The 24,370-nt window shown below is 40.6% G+C and overlaps 2 protein-coding genes across 4 annotated transcripts; one reads left to right on the forward strand and one right to left on the reverse strand.

Annotated features, from left to right (window-relative positions):
- The first annotated feature begins 340 nt into the window (after positions 1-340).
- LOC107786281 (T-complex protein 1 subunit theta-like) lies at positions 341-2,355 on the forward strand. The gene is made up of 5 exons (XM_075231825.1): positions 341-469; positions 559-681; positions 880-1,239; positions 1,600-1,657; positions 1,914-2,355. The coding sequence occupies exons 3-5, from the start codon at positions 998-1,000 to the stop codon at positions 1,980-1,982; spliced, it is 369 nt and encodes a 122-aa protein (XP_075087926.1). The 5' UTR covers positions 341-469; positions 559-681; positions 880-997; the 3' UTR covers positions 1,983-2,355.
- A 6,434-nt stretch (positions 2,356-8,789) lies between these two features.
- LOC107786282 (pheophytinase, chloroplastic) lies at positions 8,790-14,099 on the reverse strand. Of its 3 annotated transcripts, none has more exons than XM_016607733.2 (6): positions 13,910-14,099; positions 12,197-12,958; positions 10,813-11,039; positions 10,285-10,476; positions 10,031-10,187; positions 8,790-9,553 (listed from the first exon to the last, which is right to left on the reverse strand). In XM_016607733.2, exons 2-6 carry the CDS (start codon positions 12,941-12,943, stop codon positions 9,329-9,331), a joined length of 1,548 nt encoding a protein of 515 aa, XP_016463219.1. In that variant the 5' UTR covers positions 12,944-12,958; positions 13,910-14,099; the 3' UTR covers positions 8,790-9,328. The 3 variants fall into 3 exon arrangements, with proteins under 3 accessions (XP_016463219.1, XP_016463220.1, XP_016463221.1); XM_016607734.2 differs by having other exon boundaries at positions 13,907-14,099; XM_016607735.2 differs by lacking the exon at positions 13,910-14,099 and adding an exon at positions 13,539-13,671.
- Positions 14,100-24,370: the final 10,271 nt, after the last annotated feature.

Here is a 24,370-nt window from a genome sequence, read left to right on the forward strand (position 1 = left end):
GTAGACTTTTTTAAATGTTTGTAGAACTATCTTGACTTGGTTACCTCCTGGAATCTTCTGAAAATTACTTAATTTTTTTATTATAAAATGCTTCTGGAAGATAATTGTGATTTTCATTATTACATTTGCAGGCTTATGGTGTTAAAAATTAGCTCCAAGTTCGAACTCCGACGGTTTTGCCGTACCACTGGGGCTGTTGCAGTTGTAAGCATGCTGGTGTTATATAGAGCCCACACAAATATGTATTAAGAATCACACATATTAATACACATGTAAAACATGTATGTGTATTTATATATGCACACACCTGTATGTCTGTGTGCGCGCGCTCGAGCGGGCAGAAGAGTTCATTTCTGTTTATCCTAATATTCTTGTTTGATTGTGAGAACAGGTGAAGCTTAGCCAGCCAAATCCAGATGACCTCGGCTATGTTGATTCTGTTTCAGTGGAGGAAATCAGTGGTGCTAGGGTAATATTCATCTTTGTTCAATTTACAGTCAAAATCTTATAGGTCTTGTTTGCATTAGTAGTACCTTTGATTCCTTATATTTGCAACAGGTTACAGTTGTGAGGAATGAAGAAGTTGGAAATTCTGTCTCCACTATTGTTTTGCGAGGAAGCACTGATAGTATCTTGGATGACCTTGAAAGAGTAGTTGATGATGGCGTAAATACATACAAGGTAGCCAAAGTAGAAGAGGAAATTCACCTAATAGCTACTAATGGAAGCATTATGATTTATCTTTAAAAAACGTCCCTTTCACTGTGTTGGGATACATTTTATTGTTGGACATTGGAGATTAGGTACATTTCGAATATACGTTGCTACAGATGGAAGATCTATTGGGATCTGACTTTTGTTGCTTTATGTTTGTACCAGGCAATGTGCAGGGACAGTCGGATTGTACTTGGGGCTGCTGCAACTGAAATTGAGTTGGCAAGAAAACTGAAAGAATTTTCTTGCAAAGAAACTGGGTATTGTTTCTGTTGCTTTTGCAATGCAGATGAGCTCTCCCTTCCTGCTGCGTGCACTTACTCTTGTTCTGTGTGACATCACACTAATTACTTTCGAAATGGTTCCTAAGACGCTAGCTGAGAATGCTGGCCTCAATGCAATGGAAATTATATCATCCTTGTATGCTGAACATGCATCTGGAAACATTAAAGTGGGCATTAACTTGGAGAGAGGTGTCTCTGAGGATGTTTCCACCATGAATGTATGGGACCTCCATGTCACCAAGTAAGCTGCCTTTTCCACCGGTTACTGCAACCTGCTATTTTTATTTTGTTCAATGAGTGGAGGAAAGGTTTTACTTGGACATTGAACATCTATCTTGAAATGTGACAGCCTAAACTTGACGTATGTGGTTCACACTCAATTGTAATTGCTGAAGTGAATCACTTATAAAAAATAAAGCAATTGCTGCAGTGAAAGAGGTCTCACCTAGCTCATTATTGATTTCACTCTTCATTTTGTATATATCCTGACAATTAAAGTATTTTTAGTTGAATATTGTTTCTCGACTAAATTTCTTCATAAAAGATTTGATTGTTGTGATGCAATTCCCATTCCTCATGACTGATGCCTCCCCCTAAACAGGTTCTTTGCTCTAAAATATGCTGCGGATGCCGTTTGCACAGTGCTTCGGGTAGACCAGGTAATCAGCTATTAGTCATTCATAAACTTATGTAGCACAATGAATAATAGTAAAGTTTGGAGTTTGGAATGAGGGGAAAAAGCTGCTAATCTACCAACATTATAATAAGGAAAATTGCGGCTCTCCAAAATGCTGATCGACATGAAATTATCACTAATTCTCTTTTGCTTGATGAATCGTCATTTATTAAATTTTGTCTTCATTTTGAAGTCTTTTAACCTTTATGCATTCTCTTTAAATTTTGTATATTGTTCAGATTATTATGGCAAAACCAGCTGGTGGTCCAAGCAGGAGAGATCAACCGGCAGGGTTGGAAGAGGATTGAATCTTTATTCACATCATATTATGTCGAGTCTTCTTTCATATCAATGCATGATACATCTTCTCTGGGCTTGGTTTCTTTCTTTTTTATTTTTTTGACTTTATTTTCTTGTTAAGAGAATGACTCAACAAAATTTTGATAACTTTGGAACTGTTTGTATATGCCACTTATATTACACTTGCTTAGGTTGGTGCCAAAAGCTGTAGTCCGTTGGGTTCCTCCGGTGATCTTGGGTACTGTAAGCAAATTGGGTGTCGTTTGCTGTATGTTAGCAGTCTGTGATAGTCTGTGATAGCATTGTCAATTTGTATGCGAGAGCAGAACCCTGCACTCGAACAATTCTTTTTGTTCTGGTGACTCGTCAGGGAGCATCATTGGTTTGAAACACTAATGATCCAAGCTGTTTTGGCACTGTCCTGTGTTGAGAGTATTTTGAAATATATCTCTATTTATACTTGTTTTTCTCACACACATGGACACCTATACGTTTGTATGGTTCGACTTGTAAAACAGATTTCTGCTGGATTCGAATTAGATCCCTACGGGTTGAGGTCAGACCGTTATTTCTAAAAGTTTGCTGCTTTGAGAGTATCTGAACGTCATCCCAATATCTATAAGCCACTTCATTCCCCTTCATGTACCCAAAAGAACCTCAAACAGAGATTTTTGCTCTAAAGCACTCTCCAATTAATCTGAAACTGTTCCTTTTTATCTCTTGAATGTTGCATTATAGGATCAATAATGATACAGAAGTACTCTATGTTTCTGACATAATCCAACACTAAATCTCAAATTCTTAACCAAATAAAGTATCCGTAAATCCTTAAGTATCACATCTTGAAACTTGAACCCACTAGAACCATTCTCGAGAGTCACCTACTGTCACGACCCGAAATTTCCCACCGACGGGACCGTGATGGCGCCTAACATTTCACTTGTCAGGCAAACCAATGTTAGAAAATCGTTAAACTAATTCCTTATTTCCATTCAGTAAATAACAATAATTAACTAAGATGAAATAAAATAAGTACGGAATATTATAAAACTGTATTATTTACTACCACCCGGATCTGGAGTCACAATTCACGAGCATTCTAGAATTTACTACAAGTAATAGTATGAAAGAAATACAATTGTCTGAATGAAAGAAAACAACAGTGACATAAAAAAGGTAGACGAAGACTTCAAGGTCTGTGAACGCCGACAGATCTACCTTGAGTCTCCGGACAGCGGACCAATAGCAAAACCTCGATCAACCTGAGTCGGTATCAAAGTCTGCACAGAAAGTGCAGAGTACAGCATCAGTACAACCGACCCCATGTACTGGTAAGTGTTGAGCCTAACCCCGACGAAGTAGTGACGAGGCTAGGACAAGACACCCACATATAACCTGAACAGTATAATCATGCTAGTGGCAACAACAGTAAATAAAGAAATAACGCAGAAATAATGGGAAGGGAACATACAGTGGGGGAATACAACATAAAGAGTGAGAATAATGAAAAGACAGAAATAAACCGAAAATCCTTAAATGAATTGAGCAATTAAAACAGCAAGGAAAACTGCACGGCATCACCCTTCGTGCTTTTACTCTCAACCTCACCAAATAAATAAATAAATAGAACGACATGGCATCACCCTTCGTGTATTTACTCTAAACCTCACCAAATAAATAAATAGAACGGCACGGCATCACCCTTCGTGCATTAAACCTCTCATAATATACACTGCATCACCCTTCGTACTTTAAACCTCTCATAATATACACATCACCCTTCGTGCTTTACACTCTTCCTCACAATATAAATAATGCATGCACAGCATCACCCTTCGTGCTTTACACTCCTCCTCACCAATCACAGAATCAATAACAACGGATAGATAAGAGTATCACAAAGAAACCAGTATTTTACCCATAATCAATAGCACAATGTAATCTCAACCTTGAATTAATATTCGAAAGTTACCAAATCTCAGTGAAACCAGATATGAGTCACCCAACATTTCAAATAACCCGCTAAGCACGGATAGTAGAATTTAAGGCTACAAAATAGACAATAATAGAATTTCACTCGCATGCTATGACTCGACAACGACGCATAGATGCTCGTCACCTCACCTATACATCGTATTTAACAACCAAACACGTAGCAAATGAACACATAATACCTATTCCCTCAAGCCAAAGTTAGACACGACACTTACCTCGCTCCGAAGGCCACATAATTCTCAATCACAACTTTTCCTTTGGAATTCACCTCCAAACCACTCGTATCTATTCAAAAATGACTCAATAATATCAAACATTGCTAAAGGAATCAAGTTTAATGAATAATTACAGATTTCTCAAATTTTTCCTCCAAAAAGTCAAAAATCGACCCCGGGCCCACTTGGTCAAAATCCGATGTTCGGATCAAAATCCATTTACCCATTCATCCCCGAGCCCGAATATGTAATTAGTTTTGAAATCCGACCTCAAATTGGGGTCTAAATCCTCAAATTTCTGAAATCCCTAGTTTCTACCCTAACCCCTAATTCTACCATGAAAACTCTAGAATTTAGGTTGATAATTCATAAAATGTAATGGGTAATTGAAAGAAAATGGTTTAGAATCACTTGCCAACAATTTGGAGAAGAAATGGCTCTTGAAAAATCGCCTCTCACCGTTTGGTTTTTGAGAAAAATAAATTTTTGGCTAAAATCCCGTTTTTGGATTCTGTTAAGTGCTGGGCGACAGTGTTCATCGTGTTCGCGAAGGGTACTAGCTGCCAAGCCTTCACGTTCGCGAGACCCAGCTCGCGTTCGCAATGGTTACTCCCCCTGGCCTTCGTGTTCGCGAGGCATTGCTCGCATTCGCGATGAAGGAGCGACTGACTCCCCCTCCCCAATGCCTAACACTACACGTTCGCGATGGGCTTGTCACGTTTGCGAAGGGTAACACCCCCATTGCTTCGCATTCGTGACCAAGTCTTCGCGAAGAAGAAATCCCTGCCTCATCAGTTTACTCTTCGCGTTCGCGAGAGGACCTTCGCGAACGCGAAGAAGGATATGTGAGACACCAGAATCTACAGAAAACCAGATTTTTTCCAAGTCCAAAATATCCCGTGGCCTATCCGAAACTCACCCGAGCCCTCGGGGCTCCAAACCAAATATGCACACAAGTCTAAAAACATCATACGAACTTGCTCGCACGATCAAATCGCCAAAATAACACATAGAACTACGAATTTAGCACCAAATCAAATGAAATTCTCAAAAAAACTTTAAAATTTCTATTTTTTCAACTGGATGCCCGAATCACGTCAAATCAACTCCGTTTCTCACCAAATTTCACAGACACGTCTTAAATATCATAACGAACCTGTACCGGGCTTCGGATCTAACAATGCCAAATATCAATCAATTCTTAAAAACAAATAATTTTCAGACTTTTAGTTTTCATCAAAAATTCATAACTCAAGCTAGGGACCTCCGAATTCAATTCGCATACGCCCAGGTCCCATAATTCGATACGAACCTACCGGGACCGTCAAAGCACGGATCCGGACCTGTTTACCAAAAATATTGACCGAAGACAACAAAAATTAACTTTTAAGGCAAAAATTCTTATTTTCCTTAGTTTTCAACATAAAAGCTTTCCGGAAACCTGCCCGGACTGCGCACGCAAATCGAGTAGGGTAAAAATGATATTTGTAAGGCTTATGAGTTCAGATTCGAGTTTTAAGACATAAGATGACCTTTTGGGTCATCATATTCTCCACCTCTAAAATAACCGTTCGTCCTCGAACGGACATAGAAAAGTACCTGGGCTGGTGAAAAAGTGGGGATATCTACTCCGCATATCGGACTCGGACTCCCAAGTAGCTTCCTCAATAGGCTGACCTCTCCATTGCACTCGAACTGAAGGGTAACCTTTTGATCTCAACTGGCGAACTTGCCGGGCTAGAATTGCCACCGGCTCCTTCTCGTAAGTCAAATCCTTGTCCAACTGGACAGAGCTGAAATCTAACACATAGGACGGATCGCCGTGATACTTTCGAAGCATGGACACATGGAATACCGAATGAAAAACTGCTAAATTAGGTGGCAATGCAAGCTTGTAATCCACCCCTCCCACTCTCTCCAGAATCTCAAAAGGTCTGATATACCTAGGGCTCAACTTGCCCTTCTTTCCGAACTTCATTACACCCTTCATGGGTGATACCCGAAGTAACACTCTCTCTCCAATCATGAATGCAACATCACGAACTCTACGATGGGCATAACTCTTTTACCTGGACTGAGCTGTGTGAAGTCGATCCTGAATAATCTTGACCTTATCCAAGGCATCATGTACTAAGTCTGTGCCCAACAACCGAGCCTCTCCCGGCTCGAATCACCCAACTGGCGACCGACACCGCCTACCATATAATGCCTCATAGGGATCCGTGTGAATGCTCGACTGGTAGCTGTTGCTGTAGGCAAACTCTGCAAGGGGCAAGAACTGATCCCACGATCTTCCGAAGTCTATAACACAAGCGCGGAGCATATCCTCCAAGATGTGAATAGTACGCTCGGACTGCCCGTCCATCTGAGGATGAAATGTTGTGCTCAACTCAAATCGCGTACCCAACTCACGCTGAACTGCCCTCCAAAAGTGCGAGGTAAACTACGTAACTCGATCAGAAATGATAGACACGGGCACACCGTGAAGACGGACGATCTCACGAATATAAATCTCTACCAACCGTTCCGAAGAATAGGTAATTACCACAGGAATGAAGTGCACTGACTTAGTCAGCCTATCCACAATGACCCAAACTGCATCGAACTTCCTGTGAGTTCGTGTGAGTCCAACAACAAAATCCATAGTGATACGCTCCCACTTTCACTCAGAAATCTCTAACCTCTGAAGTAAACCACCAGGTCTCTGATGCTCACACTTCACCTGCTAGCAATTTAGGCACCGAGCTACATAGGCAACTATGTCCTTCTTCATTCGCCTCCACCAATAATGCTGCCTCAAGTCTTGATACATCTTGGCGGCGCCCGGATGAATAGAATACCGGGAACTGTGGGACTCCTCAAGGATTAACTCACGAAGTCCATCCACATTAGGCACACAAATACGACCATGCATCCTCAAAACTCTGTCATCTCCAAAAGTAATCTGCTTGGCACCACCGTGCCGCACTGTGTCTCTAAGGACAAGTAAATGAGGATCGTCATCCTGCCGATCTCTGATGCGCTCAAACAAAGAAGACCGAGCAACTATACAAGCTAGAACACGGCTGGGCTAAAAAATATCTAACCTAACGAACTGGTTGGCCAAAGCCTGAACATCCAATGCAAGCGGTCTCTCACCAACTTGAATATATGCAAGGCTACCCATACTGACTGACTTTCTACTCAAAGCGTCGGCTACCACGTTGGCCTTCCCGGGATGATATAATATGGTGATATCATAGTCTTTCAATAGCTCCAGCCACCTCCTCTGCCTCAAATAGAGTTCCTTCTTCTTGAACAAATATGCAAGCTCCGATGATCAGTGAATACCTCACATGGCACGCCGTAAAGATAGTGCCTCCAAATCTTTAGCGCGTGAACAATGGCTGCCACCTCCTTTGCTGTGGCCTTCGGTTCGTTCGTAAGGCACAAACCGGCCCCTCGAAGTCCGCCTGTCCGCGTCATAATCATCCTTTGATTTTTCCTTGTTCTTTTCTCATCCTTTGGTCGACGATGAAAAACCAACATGATCATCTTCGATCCTTATTTTTGATTCATACCGGTTGTGGACGTCCGCCCAGGTCGTTGCTTGAAACTCGAGTGGGCTCTTCTTCAATTTCCTAGAAGCGTCTGAACCCTTCGGATTCAATCCTTTGGTGAATCACTTGGGGTCTAAAGTTCCGTAATACTTTGGCATTTCAGGCATTTTGAACCGCTTCGGGATTAACTCTGGTGCCGTACTTGGCTTGTACGGCAATTGAGTATACTTCTTCGAGTCCGGACCTTTTAGCACTGGTGGCGCGCCCGGGATCTGGTCCATGCGGGCATTTACTTCCCTCGTGAATCGTAAAAATTCATTCTTGAAATAATCATTCTCGTTGTTGAGACCGGATCCGTTCCCCCCTACCCCATCGGAGCCAATTTCACCCTAGGAGTGTTGTTGTCGATCCTCCATGTTGTTTGATTCGTGAGAATCCCGGGAGGAATCAGATCTCGTATGTTTGCATTATTTGAAGCTCCCGGCAGCACTTACTTCAACTCCGTCATAACTTTATCATATTGCATGAGGTGGCTTAGAATGATCGCATGTTGTTCTTGCAAGACCCTTACCGCGTCGACGACATGCTCCTCATCAGCGTCATCGGGAGTGGTCCCCCGAACATGTCGAGGATATTGCCTATCATGCACTGGTGTATCGTCACTCCCTTCGTTATGGGTGTCGCTGATTGAGTCCTCGGAATAAGGCTGATCCCCTCGAATCTCGGGGTTGTACATGTCGTTAACAGTGTTATCTGCCAATTCTTATGATTTTTTTTAGACAAAAACAATCAAAACATGTTAGTAAAAAAGGCAAGGATCAATTTAGTTACACGACTATCTAGGCCCCACGGTGGGCACCAAACTGTTTACCTGAAAAATGGTATAAATGAATTTATACGTGGTTTCTAGATAAGTGAATTAATTTGATCCCGAAATAAATAAATAATTGAAAAGTTACGCAATACTTAGCCTTAAGATATAGACGAAACAACAGAAGCAACAATTTCAGGAACAGGATTTTCGGGCACAACAACAAAAGAATCAAAAAATAAGAAGATAAGATTGGATTGAGCTTTGAATAAAATATAGTGCAAGTTTTCCAGAAAATTCATCCCCCTTACAATAACAACTGAGCTCACTATTTATAGCTATGAAGAAGGTCCTAGGGTCGTGCCCTTCTTTAATGTCAATTATGAGGGGCATTGATGAAGATATAACGGTGAACATAAATGTCAAATTCCTTATAACGGGTAACTGCTCTTAATGCTATGAATATTCTCTATTGAATGCTATCGGGAGAATAACACTTATCACATCTTTATGAGCATTATTCTTCCCGGTGACAAACGAAACAGTTGTCTTCAATCTTCAGTCATCCCCTATCTTGAGTTCCACGTGTCCCTTTCTTGGACGGCTACATGTCATAACAGATTTTACCCTATACAATTTCCCAGCCACATTATTCACATGCCAAATAAAAGAAATGAAAAAAATAATTATCATATATTAACCTATATAACAATTTACATTGCTAAAAAATATGTTAAAACTTAAATGGCAATCTACATTCCTTGATTTCTGATCATTTATCGAGAGTAAGCCCCTCAATTTTGAAATTGAGTTTTTAGGTACGCGCTAACCCTCTTCCAATGGGGAATCATTGACCCATAAAACTGCACTTGCACTGATCTTTTTAGCCCCTCACGAGAAAAATCCAAGTCTCTGGCAACATCATAATCAACATTTTCTGGAGTTTCAAGCAGAGGCAATGCAACTGATCCATGGGACTCTAAGCTCCTTACCCATCCACGGAGCAGAAAATTCACGACCTGTACATGTAAAATCGCCTTCACATGTCTGAACTTACACTAATAATAACTTATAGACTATTCATTGTTTTCATTTGTATATCTCATGTTGCCCCAGAAAAAAACTGTCACAATCAAGAATCAGTCCAGTGCCAAGTGCCAGTGCCAACTTAAAATGTAAGCTATTTATCTTTGAAAGAATTACAAGCGCAGTTAAATCGACTTCAAAAGCAGTCTCAGAATGTTAACCAAAGATGATGAGAAAATTTATTTACTAAGCTTTTCCTTGCATTACTAAGCAAGAACGTGCATAAGCTCTTACAGTTGGCTATGATCCATGCACCAGTCAACGAACGTAAAAGCATAATGTAGGATGACTGAAGGGTCTGGGACAAGGCTCTTTCAGGAAGACGACAAATTTACAGATTTTGTGGGTCTACGACAAGGCTCTTTCATGAAGGCAGGAGAAATTAACAGATTTGAGTGTCTGTGACATACCTCTGGAGCTTCATCATGGGGACAATGGCCGGCAGGGCTAATCTCATAATATGGAGCTTCAGGCAGTTGCCGTTTCACCTGTAAACCCCAAATAGGCTTCACCCATGGATCTTGTTTCCCATACATGAGACAGACAGGCACATTCTTCATTTGACACCTACGAAAATGTAAAAACTGGAAGCTTTGTAATCTTGTTTAGTAAAACTAGTGATAAATAAGCCAAGTGCAGCAATGTAATGCGTTGCTCTACCTACCCAGATAAAGCCTCTTCAAAAGAAACTTGTCCTCTAGGAGCAAACATTATTGAGGCAAAGGCTGCCGCTGCTGCAGGATGTTTTGCCGTCTCAAGTATCCGAGTGAAAACTTTATCAAACTTTGTGGTGTGATCAGCATAAACTTGTTTCAGTACCTTAGCAATAAATTCAGGACCACTAATTTTCTCCCATCTGAAAGCATAATAAAGCAGACGCATACATTTAGGGTACAACAGAAGGCAAACTTTTGTTTTTTTTTAAGACAAGCCGTAAAACAATCCTGAAGACTTCAAAAGAATAACTCACATTATGTTAAACCAAATAGCCAATGACACCATGCATTTTGTTTCATGTAAGTTACAACACGTAATAGACATATTAATTGAATAATATTTGGTTTCTGTAGGTCTTAACTGAATTTAAGAAAACTAGTTAACCTGACTTAAAAAGGCTCTCTACTTCAGGAGACAAGTTTACAGGCCTGAGGGAACTGCATAATAACATTCTTAAAAGAATCATATAACTTACAGAAGTTCTGTGAGCATTCTGACAGAGGTGGGAAGAGGAAAGCTCCCAGTCCAGGGAAATACTCTAGATAATCTTGGGGATTTAACAGGATTCGGAAAAAATCCCCAAAATGGTGTTGCGTTCAGCAAAGTTACACCTTTAACCAAATGAGGATAACGTGCTGCGAAGTAAATGGCAACATACCCACCAAGAGAATTCCCCACAATGTAAACTGGCTCTTTAATAACCTGCACCATAAGATCTGTTCGAGTTTATGTATTCCTCATGAGCTATAACTGATATAAATAAAGTTAAACCAACCAAAACTAAAAGACTTTGTCAGAAAAAGATATTTTTCCAAGCAATTTTATTTAGCCAAAATAAGACGAAGCCTCTATAAAAGTCTATTTTCCTATTATCACAAAATAAATCAAAAGCAGTAAAGAGCACCAGCAAAACAGATATGACCGCAGCAGAGTAATAGAATAGCAAGAAACTATACTCCAGGCAAATATACAAGACAGTAGAATAGCAACATGAGCAAACAGATCAATAAAAAGTTTAATAGCCTGGCTGCAATCAACACATCTGCTTAGAGGTAGTTTACATTATAGCAAACATTCAAACCAGGATACTTGACGCAAACGAGAAATTCCTACTGATAGGCTGGGATCAACTAAAGCCTTTCTTATCTTCTCACATCCACATCAAATCATCCTGAGGTAATAGAAGGTGTGTTGGTAACATTTGGTAGCTCAAGTTACTTCATAAACCGATGATGTTAGTTTTACAACTGTAAGAAAGAACCAGAAATAACTTCTTGATGCTAGGTCGTGAAGCACAGAGGATGCACCTGAAGGAATAAGGAACTGCCTAACCTCAGACTAAAATCATTCTCGGTTCAGTCATTTTCTAACTGTAACCGCAAAAAATCTGGTCATCACCATGCCAGCAAGAGTATAACTTCTTCCTGCCTTTCAGTCCAAAATCCAACAACTTTATGATAATTCATTTCTTGCTTGTCTGAATTAGTAGATAAATACAAGTCAAAGAAAAGACAAAACTGAGAATAAAGAGAGAGAGAGAGAGAGAGAGAGAGACTAGTGCCATGGAAGATAGCCTGCCACATATTATCATTCGATTGTCTACTGCATTAGGAAGAAGACATAATGTGATACATGAAAATGGAATCCTACTTAACAAAATTGATCAGTGTTTAAGAGCTGGGATTTTCTTTTCTTTGTCGGTTAAGAGCTGGGAAAACTCGTTGAATTTGTAACAAATAATTACTGGAAAAGTGCACCAAATTTAAATATCAAAGAAACAAATCCATGCCAACAAATTTTAATTCTATATTCTTTACAAACATCGCAAAAAGTGAAAATATAAAGACACAAAGTACTACCTCTTCAATGAAATAGTGCACTTGCTCCTTCCATAAGTCAATAGAGTAGACAAGTTCTTTTGCCCAGGGTTTTGCTTCATCTCCAAAGCCCCACACATCTCCGTCAAGTTGTTCCTTGGACGTCGAGGTCAGATCTTCACATGGTAATGACTTCCCCTGGCCGAGAAAATCTATTGCCCATATTCTGTGATCACGGCCAAGATCCTTTAGCTGTTTTTCATAGTGAAAGGAACCAACACCAAAACCAGGAAGAAAAAGCACTGGTGGGGAATTAACATTTTCGCAACCTGATTTCTCATAATGAACATTCAATTTTGGCTTCCATTCCCAAAACCAACTGCTAATGGGAGCACCCAAATCACCTTTATTATCTTCGTCGGGCAAACCAGGAATGATAACCTTGGGTACTGATTTGCCAGCACCAGTCACGTCTTGCTTACCCTCTTTTCCATCAACTGCATAAGAGTTATAACTTTTACCCAAGGCACTTGAATCAAAATTATCAAATTCCTTGAATGCATTGATAGGGCAACAAATTCTGCTCCGATTTGGTCTCTTTATGCTAAACTGATCTGCACCAGAATACCCGAGCGCTCCCCGAGAAGGTTTAAATAGAACATAACACATCCTTTCCTCTTTTAATATGGGAAAACTTGCCTGATTTGAACCTGGACATTTACCCGTTGCTTTCCCTCTAACGTTTACAACGTAATAAAATGATGTGGAATGGCAAGATATAATTTCCATTCCTGAATCAACTTTCTGAAATGAAAAGATTCAAATCAAGAAAATACCATAACTAGCAATTATGTTATTGTTAAACAGAAATGTAACATGTAGAGCACAAGTAATTCGATGCACAATACCAATTCACCAAACAAAAAACAACAACAACAACAACAACAACAACAACCCAGTATAATCCCACTAGTGGGGTCTGGGGAGGGTAGTGTGTACGCAGACCTTACCCCTACCCTGGGGTAGAGAGGCTGTTTCCGATAGACCCTCGGCTCCCTCCCTCCAAGAACTCCCCACCTTGCTCTTGGGGTGACTCGAACTCACAACCTCTTGGTTGGAAGTGGAGAGTGCTCACCGAACAAAAAAGGAATCAGCAATTCACTTGCTAAGGTAAGGCCCCAAAATACAATTCCCTTACTTTAGTTCTAGCATATCAATATCAGATTCTTTTGGAATGTATTTGTTGGTTTTCATCATTAGTGCTGAAAACGAGTAATATCAAATAGTCAGACCAGTGGTTGATGTAGCTTATTAGCTATGAGTTCAATCGTACCTAGTGTTTTGACACGGTTTGAAAAATCACAAATATTTCAACAAATATTACCTTCTGAACTCATAATTTCAAAAGTCGATGCTAAGAACCTTAAAAGGTCGAGCCCATCCAAGTTAAAATCCTCAATCCGGCTCTAAGACAGACTATCTGTGATATTAATTAGAAAATCAGATTCATTGGCTACGGCACCAGTTCTACCACTTCTTTTTTAAAAGTGAAGTCACTCTTCATTCCATGTCATCACCAAAATAGAAAGAATAATGGCAGACCGATCTGAGGAAGTTAGAAGCATATCTACAAATTCTTCAGTACCCAAACAGAGTTTTGCATGTAGACGATAATTCAAACAAAAAAGTCCAATTTTTTAGTAATAAAAAATGATAAATATACGAAGAAGGAAGGAAAGAATATAATAGTACCACCTCTAATCAGATATCATTAGCAGAAGCTCCAAAACAGTGGGAAAGATGGTTAAATATTTCCTATTTCTCTGCTGAGTAGAGAGAAAAAGAAAACGAGAATAATCATGAAAATGTGTAGTAGAATTCAACTCTTTCTTTCCCACTATAATTTGCTTATTTTTGGTAATTCTTTCAGGCAGAATTTGGAATTAACGAAAAGGAAAAGGAGTGAACGGAAGGATTTGGTTTAATCGTTTGGGCCACCACGTGTCCGGTGATCATGGCTGCTGATTGGCGTTCCATATTTGTTCATGGGTTGCGGTGGGCCCACAGAAAGTGGGATTTTCAAAGGAGATTTGCAGACAATATAACAAAAGTGGTTCCTTTTATTTGGAGTTAGATTTAAAATACGTAGTCTCTTAAATATACTCTTGAGCAGTCTTAATCATTTAAATTTATCAAAAATGAGCATTTTTGGTTTTTGTCAAATATTTAACAAAATTTGAGTATTAGATTTAAGGGTGAAAATACATATTTAACCATAAACACCAGGATAGTCCAAAAACTATTACACCAAAAACTACACCAAATATTAGAAATAGACAAAAAAAAAAACAACCAAAACTGCACCTCAAGAACTATATCAAACATCATATATAGAACAAAATAGAAAAAACTATAAAATAAAATAAAAAACTTCACCTCCAAATGTGATTCTGATCACATCTTTATTATTTATCACATTTATATTAAATTTAACGGCTCGAGTTTGTTAAATATTTGACGCTAACAAAAATTGCTCACTACTAACAAAATCAAATAACCAAAAGTACGCTGGAGTACATGTAAGGACTAAACAAGTTCTTTCCCTCGAGGAAGACAGAGATGGTACGGAGTCAGATAGTGGGATTTCATTAGAACAATAGGGAAACATTGCGTGAAGCATTAAATAGATTTAAAAAGTTGCTCAGAAATTGCCCACATCGTGGTCTCGTGGAAAGATTACATGACCCATCAAACATGTCACGACCTAAAAAATTTATGATGGCGTCTAACCGTACTCATTAGACAAACCAACTAACACAAATACATCTCAACTCCATGATTTTCATAAAAATAATAAAGTTGAAATGCAAAATCCAATACATACTGTCGCAAAATTTGATGTCATAAGTCATGAGCAACAAAGAGTAGAAATATATTACTGATATAAAAAAAAATATAAAATCTATTTGAATATATATTAACATAAATACAGACTCTAGACTACCATGAACAAAGAGCAACTCACAACTAAAATATTGTTATATCTTCAATGCTCGCTTCGAACTCTGTAACATTTCAGCTCCAATATCTGCAAATAGTGTGCAGAAGTGTAGTATGAGTATACTGACGTAGTACTCAGTAAGTATCCCGACTATTATTTAAAAAAATAGTGCCAAGGGTTTAATCAAAATATTCTCTTTTTAAACTGTGCAGTTCATATACATAGCAACAATAGAGAAATTTTCAAAACAATAACATAATAAGCTAATTACGGTCAAATAAAATATATCAATATGCACAGATATAACATATAAAGTAATGCACTCTATCGGCTAATTAACAAGTCCAATGCATGAACTGGTGCATCAAAATATCATATATATAATGATATCCACACAACTTTTATATGAAATTAAACCCGCTAACAAGTTCTGTGCATGTCTGTAATGCATCAAAATAACATATATAATAATATGCATTGGTATAACATATAAGAATGCATGAACAGATATAAAGAATCACTAAAACCATACAAAGCTTCTACTTTTATGATCGAACACTAGCGATATCATGATCAAACTAGAAACCTGACTATTTCTCATAAACCCGTGTATATGCCACCGAGAGAGAAACATGGAAGGGCTACTCGAGAGGGATAGATCCTTATCTATATACAAATAGGAACGTAAATCCTTTGCGTCCTATAGGAACATGATGTACATGCCTTAATTGATACCTCAATCAGAATGTGGATCCACATGCCTTAACAGGAACATAAAGTCACATGCCTTAACTGATATCTCAACAGGATCGTGAATTCACATGCCCTAATAGCTCAATATCTCATAATCATCTCACATAAGTAATAAAAATAATTTATGCTAACAAAGTGCATAAAAACATTGTATGATTGAGAAGTTTAACTATGTAAAATAGATACATGAGATTTATATAGATATACAAGCATATGAAGGATGCCTATAATATTATACAAGCATAAATAAGATGCTTAAGTAGTCCTACAATAACTAATCGTAACATACTATCATATTGAACTAGCACGTGAGAGATGCCTAAAATATGATACTATTACGTGCAAAAGCACAAATAGTCATGAACGAGTAAGCAAGTAAAAACAAGTAGGGCAAGTAATGCATACGAAGCTATCATTCCATCCAAGCAAAGAAGACATGAAGTTCGCATATGTGCTCATCAACTTACATATATGTTACCCCAAACTCGTAGCACATAAAAAATAAGACAATTTATAAAATATTTCCCCGTTGAGGTCAAGTCTCAACTTACCTCAGTCCAACCTATCCTTTTCCTTCAAAAATCATCTTTCCTTGCTCCAAATGTATCAAACTATCCCAATTTGGCCCAAAGAATTCTCCACAATGTCCAACAAAGTTATAGGACTTAATTCACTAAGTAAAAGATGAGGTTTTAGGTCAAAGTTAAAAAGTCAACCCCGGAGACACCGAGTATGTTCTGAGAGAAATTCATGAAGGCACCTGCAAAAATCACTCGGGCGTCGAATCATTAGTTAAGAAAATAATTAGAGCCGGCTACTATTGGATCGACGTGGAATAGGACACGGAGGAGTTCGTATGAAAATGCGACGTATGTCAAAGGCATGCTCCGATGATTCATCAGCCCGGGGAGCTGCTACATTCGGTCTTGTCGCCCTGGCCGTTCATGAACTTGGGGATAGACATCGTCGGCCCCCTTCCCTGGGCACCCGGTAAGGCTCAATTTATGTTGTTTATGACTGACTATTTTTTTAAATGGGTGAAAACCCAGGTGTTTGAGAAAGTCAGGGAGAAGGAATTCATCGATTTTATCTGGGAGCACATAATATGTCAGTTCGGAATGCCGGCCGAGATCGTGTGGGACAATGGGAAGCAGTTCATCGGCAGCAAAATAAGCAAGTTTCTCGAAGATCATAAGATCAACCCTATCACTCTAGTGGGAACGGGTAAGCGGAGTCCACGGACAAAACCACACTCCAAAACCACAGAAAGAGATTGACCGACGCCAAAGGAAAATGAAAAAAAATCTTGCCCGAAGTCCTATGGGCTTACTGTATGACCTCAAAGTCCAGTACCGGGGCCACCCCGTTCTTGTTAGTTTATGGTGCCGAAACTCTAATACCGGTCGAAGTCGGAGAACCAAGTCTCAGGTTCCGACATGCAATCAAAAAATTAAACAACGAGACCATGAATACGAGCCTGGAACTGTTGGATGAAAGGCGCAAAGCCGCACTCGTCTGAATGGCCGCCCAAAAATAATGGATCGAGAGGTATTACAATCGAAGAGCCAACCTTCGAAACTTCAATATCGGGGACTTAGTGTTGAGGAAGGTCAAATTAAACACCCGGAACCCGAATGAAGGGAAGCTGGGGCCGAACTGGGAAGGTCCATATCAAATTATCGAGATCACCGTAAATGGGTCATACAAACTCGGAACAATGAATGGTGAGCGACTACCGAACAACTGGAACATAACTCACTTGAAACGATATTACTGCTGAGGTACGACCCCGTTTACTTCTTTTATTTATTTACATTTTGGACTAACACTTGCAGGTAACTGTCAAAGAACGATACAATGTTTTAGGCCTGAAAGCACGCGTTGTATTCTTTTTCCCTTAAACCAGGAAATAATGGATCGTGCTAACTTATGATCGAAGATCGGTTGTCAACAGTATCCGAGACTTCTCTATGATCGACCTCAAACACTGGGAGGGGGGGGGCATCACCCTCAGATAACGATTATGGTAAGGAAAGAAACTTTTGTGCTCGAATAGTTTATGCTCGATCGATAAGATTTACTGTAAGGGCCAAACGGTCGAATGAATCGTGCCCACATAGACTGCCTGATCCCGGACACAAATCTTGAACACATGTGTAACTTTGTATATTACGCACAAAATTGAAAGGAAGTTTCTACCTTGCAGATAAATATTTTGCCCTTTGAAAATTTTTCTTTCTTACATTTGATCCCCTAAAGACATTGAGCCCAAGGGCCACCTCACTCGAGGACTGCCGCCCAAGGCAGATTCGGATAGCCCGGGATAATAAAGCCCGGGGCACAAAGCTTATTTGGAAGTGCCCGAATTTTAAAGGCTAGGGCCACCCCCATTCGGCAACGGTTATCTCGGTTAAGCCCGGATGACTCGGGATAACAAGCCCACTGGGCAACACCCGAACTAGAAAGGCTATGACCGTCTTAAAATGGCTCGGAGACGTCCGAGACTCGTAACCAAAAAATTCTAAACCGGTTCAAAAGGCTACTCTCGGCGAATTGTAATCTAAAAAATTCTAAGTACTTTAGGGAAAGCTTCCAGTCATCCCGAGCCCCCCACGAGGTTTAAACAAAATAATATCGAGAACAAGGCCTGTTCGAACCTCCGAACAAGACCTAATTACTACGTACTAAGGCATTCAATATCTTTACAATCACAAGGAAAAAAGCAAAAGGAAACGAGCTTAAAAATTGTCGAAGGGAAAAAGAGCCTTATATATATTTATATGAAAAGATCTTTACAAAGGCAAAACGACCTTGACAAAAAAGAACAAAAGTACAAAACAAGAAAAAATCTACAAGGTACTTAAACGGCTTGGTCTCCACCGGAGCCTGCCTCGTCGCCGAGACCATCAGAGTCTTTTCCGTCCCTGGATCCGTCCGAACCCTTGGAGTCTTCTTCGTCCTCGGGATATACTAACTTCTTGGCCTCGACTTCGAGCCTTTAGCATTTTCGACCTCGACCGACAAATCAAAACCCCGAGCATGAACTTTCTCGAGGGCCTTCCTTCTGGACTGCCACTTCACATACTCGACAATATATTTCAGGCGGTCCTCGACTGCCTCGACATCAGCTTTGGTTACTTCAACCACCGACTTGGCCACCTTAAGCTCCTTGGAAAAATTCTCTCGATCAGAAACAACCGAGCTTAGCCTAGACTAGAGCTCCTCAATATTTTGTGACCTTGCCTCAGCCTTCTCCCTCGTTGCTTGAAGCTGGACCTCCACCGAGGTCAACTGCGTCCGGGCAGTATCCTTTTCCGAGGCCAGGCGATCCATCCTACCTCTCTACTCTTCGGCCTCGACCTTGACTGCATCCATCTTGGCTCGGAGCTGGTTGATCCGATCAATCTTCTATTGAACCTGCGGGTTCCGACCATTAGACACCATGTCTAGCTCATCGTCACTAACTTTAAAATTTTTTACCTGTTCAACCAGGTTGGCATGTTCTTTCCGAGCCATTTCCAACTCAGCTCGAAGGCTCTTAGCCTCTCCTTCACACTGCTCGCTGAGAAGTTTGTACGTGTCTCTCTTCTCAGTAAGCTCTCTGACTTCGGCTTCGAGTTGGTTCAGCTCATATCGGTACTGGAGGAAAGTTTCACAGTGAAGCACCGAGGCCTACAAATACGAAGAAAAATATTAGGATTATCAATGATTTAATTCAAGTATAAAAGGAGAAATTGAAATCATCGAGAGTTATCTAAATTTACCCGGTTCAGCGCGTGTTGTGCTTCATTGAACAGGCATGGTGCGTCAACCTCGTTCATTTTGGCCTTATATTCTTCGGTCACCAGGCACCGGAGGTAACTGGCCACCCCTACGGGGGCGGAAAGAACCCGGGCATCCTCCGGAAAAGTAATGACAATGGACCGCTTCTGATCAGGATCCACACTTGGGGCAGGGAACCAGTTGACCAATTTCGGGCTCGAGTTAGGCCCGCCTGCCCCTGAGGTCGGACTCTTCCTCGGTAACTCTATGTCTCCCAATCTGGTGACATCTTCCGTGGCGGTGGAATCCAAGCCATCAAAAAAGTAGCGGAGGGGTTCGTCCGCTCCGTGGGCCCCCTCGTTGGGGCACTCTTTCACCGTTTGGGCCTTGTTGTATATGGACTCAGTGAACGAGGGTGACTCGGTGATGTCTATCACACCGAGTGCCTCCTTCGGGGAACTGCCCACATCCCGGGAAGCCTCGGCCCCAGTCTCCTCATCGACCTCCTTGGCTTGAGGCAGATCTACCTCACTGATCTCTGGTTTGGAGGCCCCCTGCTTTTCAAATTGTGATGGCTCGCGGGCCACTAGAACAAAAGGTTCTTCTTCTTCAGATTCGTCCATCAGCCGATAGAGCGAATCCGAAGCTGGTGCTCGGGCGCTGGTTTTTTCTCTTGACTTACGCACCAGCCTTCTCCTTGTTTTCTTTATCTCCGAGCTCGGGGAACTCTAAGCCCTCTTCCTCTTCTTTTCTTCGGTCTGTCTCAGATTAGGGGACTCGACAGGAAAGTCCTCGCCACAACTGGAGGCCTCAGCTCGACATCCTTGGATAAACCTGCAAAAAGAAGTAAAGGGAGTAAGGACTTAACGTAGAAACGAGAATCCTAATACTACGTACTCGGGAAAGAAGTCTCACCATGGGAACGGACCTCCTAATAGCCCTTCGATAGTTTTCACCACGAGCGTTCGGAGTAGGGCACCTGTGTTACGATACTCTCGATCCACTCCTCGAGTCGAAGGACCTGAGAGACGGCTGCACCACCACAAAGCACCGATAAGGAAAAAAGAAGTAAGTATGAAATCGACATTCGAAAGTATGTTATACTTACGTGATGTATTCCACTTCTCGGTGAAGGGCCTGCACTCAGCTGGGATTAAGTCCGAAGTCCTCACTCGGACAAAATGGCCTTGCCAGCCCCGATCCTGGTCCTCATAAATACTGGAGAGCGGGGCTTTACTGGCCCGACGCAAGAGCTTTATCAGTCCCTTCCCGAAAGATTCGGGGACTGTATAAGCGAAAAATATGGTCGATGGTGAACGAGCTCCCACCGATTTTGTTCACAAAGAACTAAAGGAGGATCACAATCCTCCATAGTGAAAGATGAATCTGACCGAGGCATACCTCGTATCTCTTACAGAAATCTATAATGACCGGGTCCACCGGGCCTAGTATAAAGGGATAAGTGTAAACACTTAAGTATCCCTCGACATAAGTGGTAATGGCCTCATCGAGGTCGGGGACCACTATGTCTTTATCGGCCCAGTTGCAATCTTTTTGGACTATATGGAGGACCTCTTCGGTGATCGAGCAAATGTATCTTGAGACATCCTCACACTGGCCTTGTATCGAGGAACGCTTTTCGACCTTGAAATTGACGTTGATCGAGCATCCCCCGGGGATGAACATTTTCAAAAGGGTTTCGGGTACTGGTTCGTCGACGGCCTCGCGCAAAGCGGTCTCCTCGGCCTCAATAGCCGACCGCAAATAAGAAGGAGTTTATTTCTGGGGAATGGTTTTAGAAGTTTTTGCCATTTCTTTAGAGAATTAAAATGTAGGAAAATCTGAGAAAGGAGAAGAAAGAAAGAAAGTTGAAGGATTAGACTTTTTGGCTTGAGAATGAAGATGGGTAAAAATTCTTGCAAAGGACCTTGAATAATCGGGGTAAAAGTGCGAAAGAGTATTGAAATCTTAAAGGTACGAGGGTAGAAGGTTTGGATGTAAAGTTAAAATGAACAAATGAGGGGGTATTTATAGTAGTTCAGAGGCGTTTCACATCCAGGGACGGCCGACCAGCGACTGACATGCATTTAATGCCATTATGACTTGACTGATGAGACGTTTCGGTTGTTTTGTCATTTCTGTCACGATGTATCGAAATAAGAATCGGAAGCTCATGTAGTTTCTCATCGTTTACTCTCCAAAAAATGAGGGGAGTATCTGTATACAGTGAAATCGAGCTTATGGTGCATCCTAGCCTCCGACAAAATAAGTCAGGCTTGAGACATGGCAACAAGGGACCGAAATCGATCCAAAGTCCCACCGGGCCAGAACTCGGGGTCATGACACGTGCCTTCGAGAATATCGAGGCCATGGTCTCGAAATCGGTCTTAGCCTCGATCTACTTCGAAGGAAATTGTTGGACAATCTAGCATAGACAACAGAAGGCCAAAATATTTGTAACCTGCCGAATATTACAGCGGGATCTTGACACGTATCGGTGAGGAACCGGCAATCAGTGAATCAAAAGATTTTTTTACTTTTTATAGAGTTGTACCTAAAATAGGACTCCCCTACTATATAAAGTGGGTCTGATAATTCATGAAAAATATTGTAACACACACTTAAAAGCAATTATTATTATTTTCATTGTCTCCAGCTCTAGTTCTTTTTCGTCTATACCGGTCTCAGTGAGCTCGGTTCGAGAGTGGCTATTTTATTAAGGCTGAAACTATCCAACTTGTGTGGTTCGAATTTATTTTGTCTTTGTTTATTCAATAGCAACTTAATTTATCACTTTTTATCAAATTAATCCGCGTATCTTTAAAACCACTTACAAATTTAATTGTTATCCGATTTGAGGATAAACACAAACTAATCTCAAACCTTTCAAAAGTAGGTGATAAGTCTTTCACAAGTCCATAGTACCATTCTAACTTCCACTCATGGATATCCAAGTAAGTTCCTAATCCACTAGTCTCACCTGCTAATATCTAACTAGTTATCAACTCAAGTACCAGAAAGCAATTCTTGTATTGTAAAGCCTCATAAATTTCTACAATTAATTCAGGTGACTTTTGAGCCTAAAAGTATAATTTAAGTAAAACCCATGGTACACGGGGTGACTCGAGCCTAACAAAGTTATGGGAACACTTGAAATAACTATTTTATTAATGTATAATAGTTGGGTTAATAAAGAAATGTAAAAAGGTTGAAAAAACAAGGTATTTAACTAAGAGATAAAAAACAAAGCATAAGACGAGCTTAAGAGAGAAATTAGCGAATCCTCAAAGTACGGGGGACCTACCTGAGGGTAATGCGGTCATTGGGATACTTAGAAACCACCATAATGTAAGTTGGATGGCCAAACGCATAACTGACGAGAATTGGACTAAAGATGAAGTTAGGGGGACTGAGACAACCGTGCCCTCTATCCATTGCCACAATGCATTTTCCAATTAAGAAGAGGGAGGGAAGCCTTAGCCCAACCATGGACATCAACCATTTCCACTGTTAAACTGTGTCCATAAATTGTTGCAACAGTTGAGCAAAGTTTATGTATACTCCCCAAGTCAGGTAGAGAGAAAAGGGAAGAAAATTGTAGAGTTTTAGAGTACTAGTGAGAGAAAGAGGTGTCCTACCATCATTAATTGTAATGACCCAGTCGGTCGTTTTGAGCATTTACATTTTGTTCAGCTATTTGAAGTTTTGAGCAGTATCGTATGATGTATTATGACTTATGTGAATCATCAATTTTGGCTTTCAGGTTATTCAGAATTGATTTGGAAGAATGAATTTCATGATTGAAGCTTTAAAGTTGGAAGAGTTGACCAAGTTTGACTTTTTAGTATTTTAGACTCGGTTGTATGCTTGGATTTGCATTTGGATAATTTTAGAAGGTTTCGACGCTAATTGGCGAAAGTTAGAAATTTGAAGATTTGGAAAGTTCATAAGTTTGACCGAGAGTTGACTTTGAGGATATATGATTCAAATTGTGATTCCGAGAATTGGAATAACTTCGTTATGTCATTTGGGACTTGTACGCAAAATTTGAGTTCATTCCGAGTTGATTTGATATGATTCAGCACGAGTTTTGGAAGTTGACATATTCAAAGTTCATTAAGTTTGATTTGAAAAGCGATTCATAGTTTCGACGTTATTTGATGTGATTTGAGGCCTCGAGTAGGTCCGCATTATATTATAGGACTTGTTGGTATATTCAGACGGGGTCCGGAGTGGCTCGGATGAGTTTCGAACGAGGTTCAGATCATTTGGATCATTCTTGGTTAAGTCTAAGGGCATGTCTATTCTGGTGTGACCGCATATGCGGAGGGCTGATCGTAGATGCGAGCCCACAGATGCGGCCCTTTGGTCGCATAAGAGAAAATAGGATGGAAGTGGTGAGCTGCAGAAACAGAAGTTTGAGCGTTGAAGCGCGTCCGCAGAAGCAGAAATATGAGCTGCAGAAGTGACGTGTGGCGCAGAAGCGTGCGTGGGTGTCGCACCTGCGTGTGCGCATAAGCAGGGAAAATTCCGCAGGTGTGATGAGCTGGTATTCAGTGATTTCTCACAGGTGCGAGTCTTTTACCGCAGAAGCGGAGGTCACAGGTGCGACTACTTGTTCGCATTTGCGAAAGATCTGGACAGAAGCTATAATTCGAGAGTTGGTCATTTTCATTTCACGTTTTTAGATTTTGGAGCTC

The sequence above is a fragment of the Nicotiana tabacum genome, chromosome 15 (assembly GCF_000715075.1).
Source record: "Nicotiana tabacum cultivar K326 chromosome 15, ASM71507v2, whole genome shotgun sequence".
Classification (NCBI taxonomy): Eukaryota; Viridiplantae; Streptophyta; class Magnoliopsida; order Solanales; family Solanaceae; genus Nicotiana; species Nicotiana tabacum.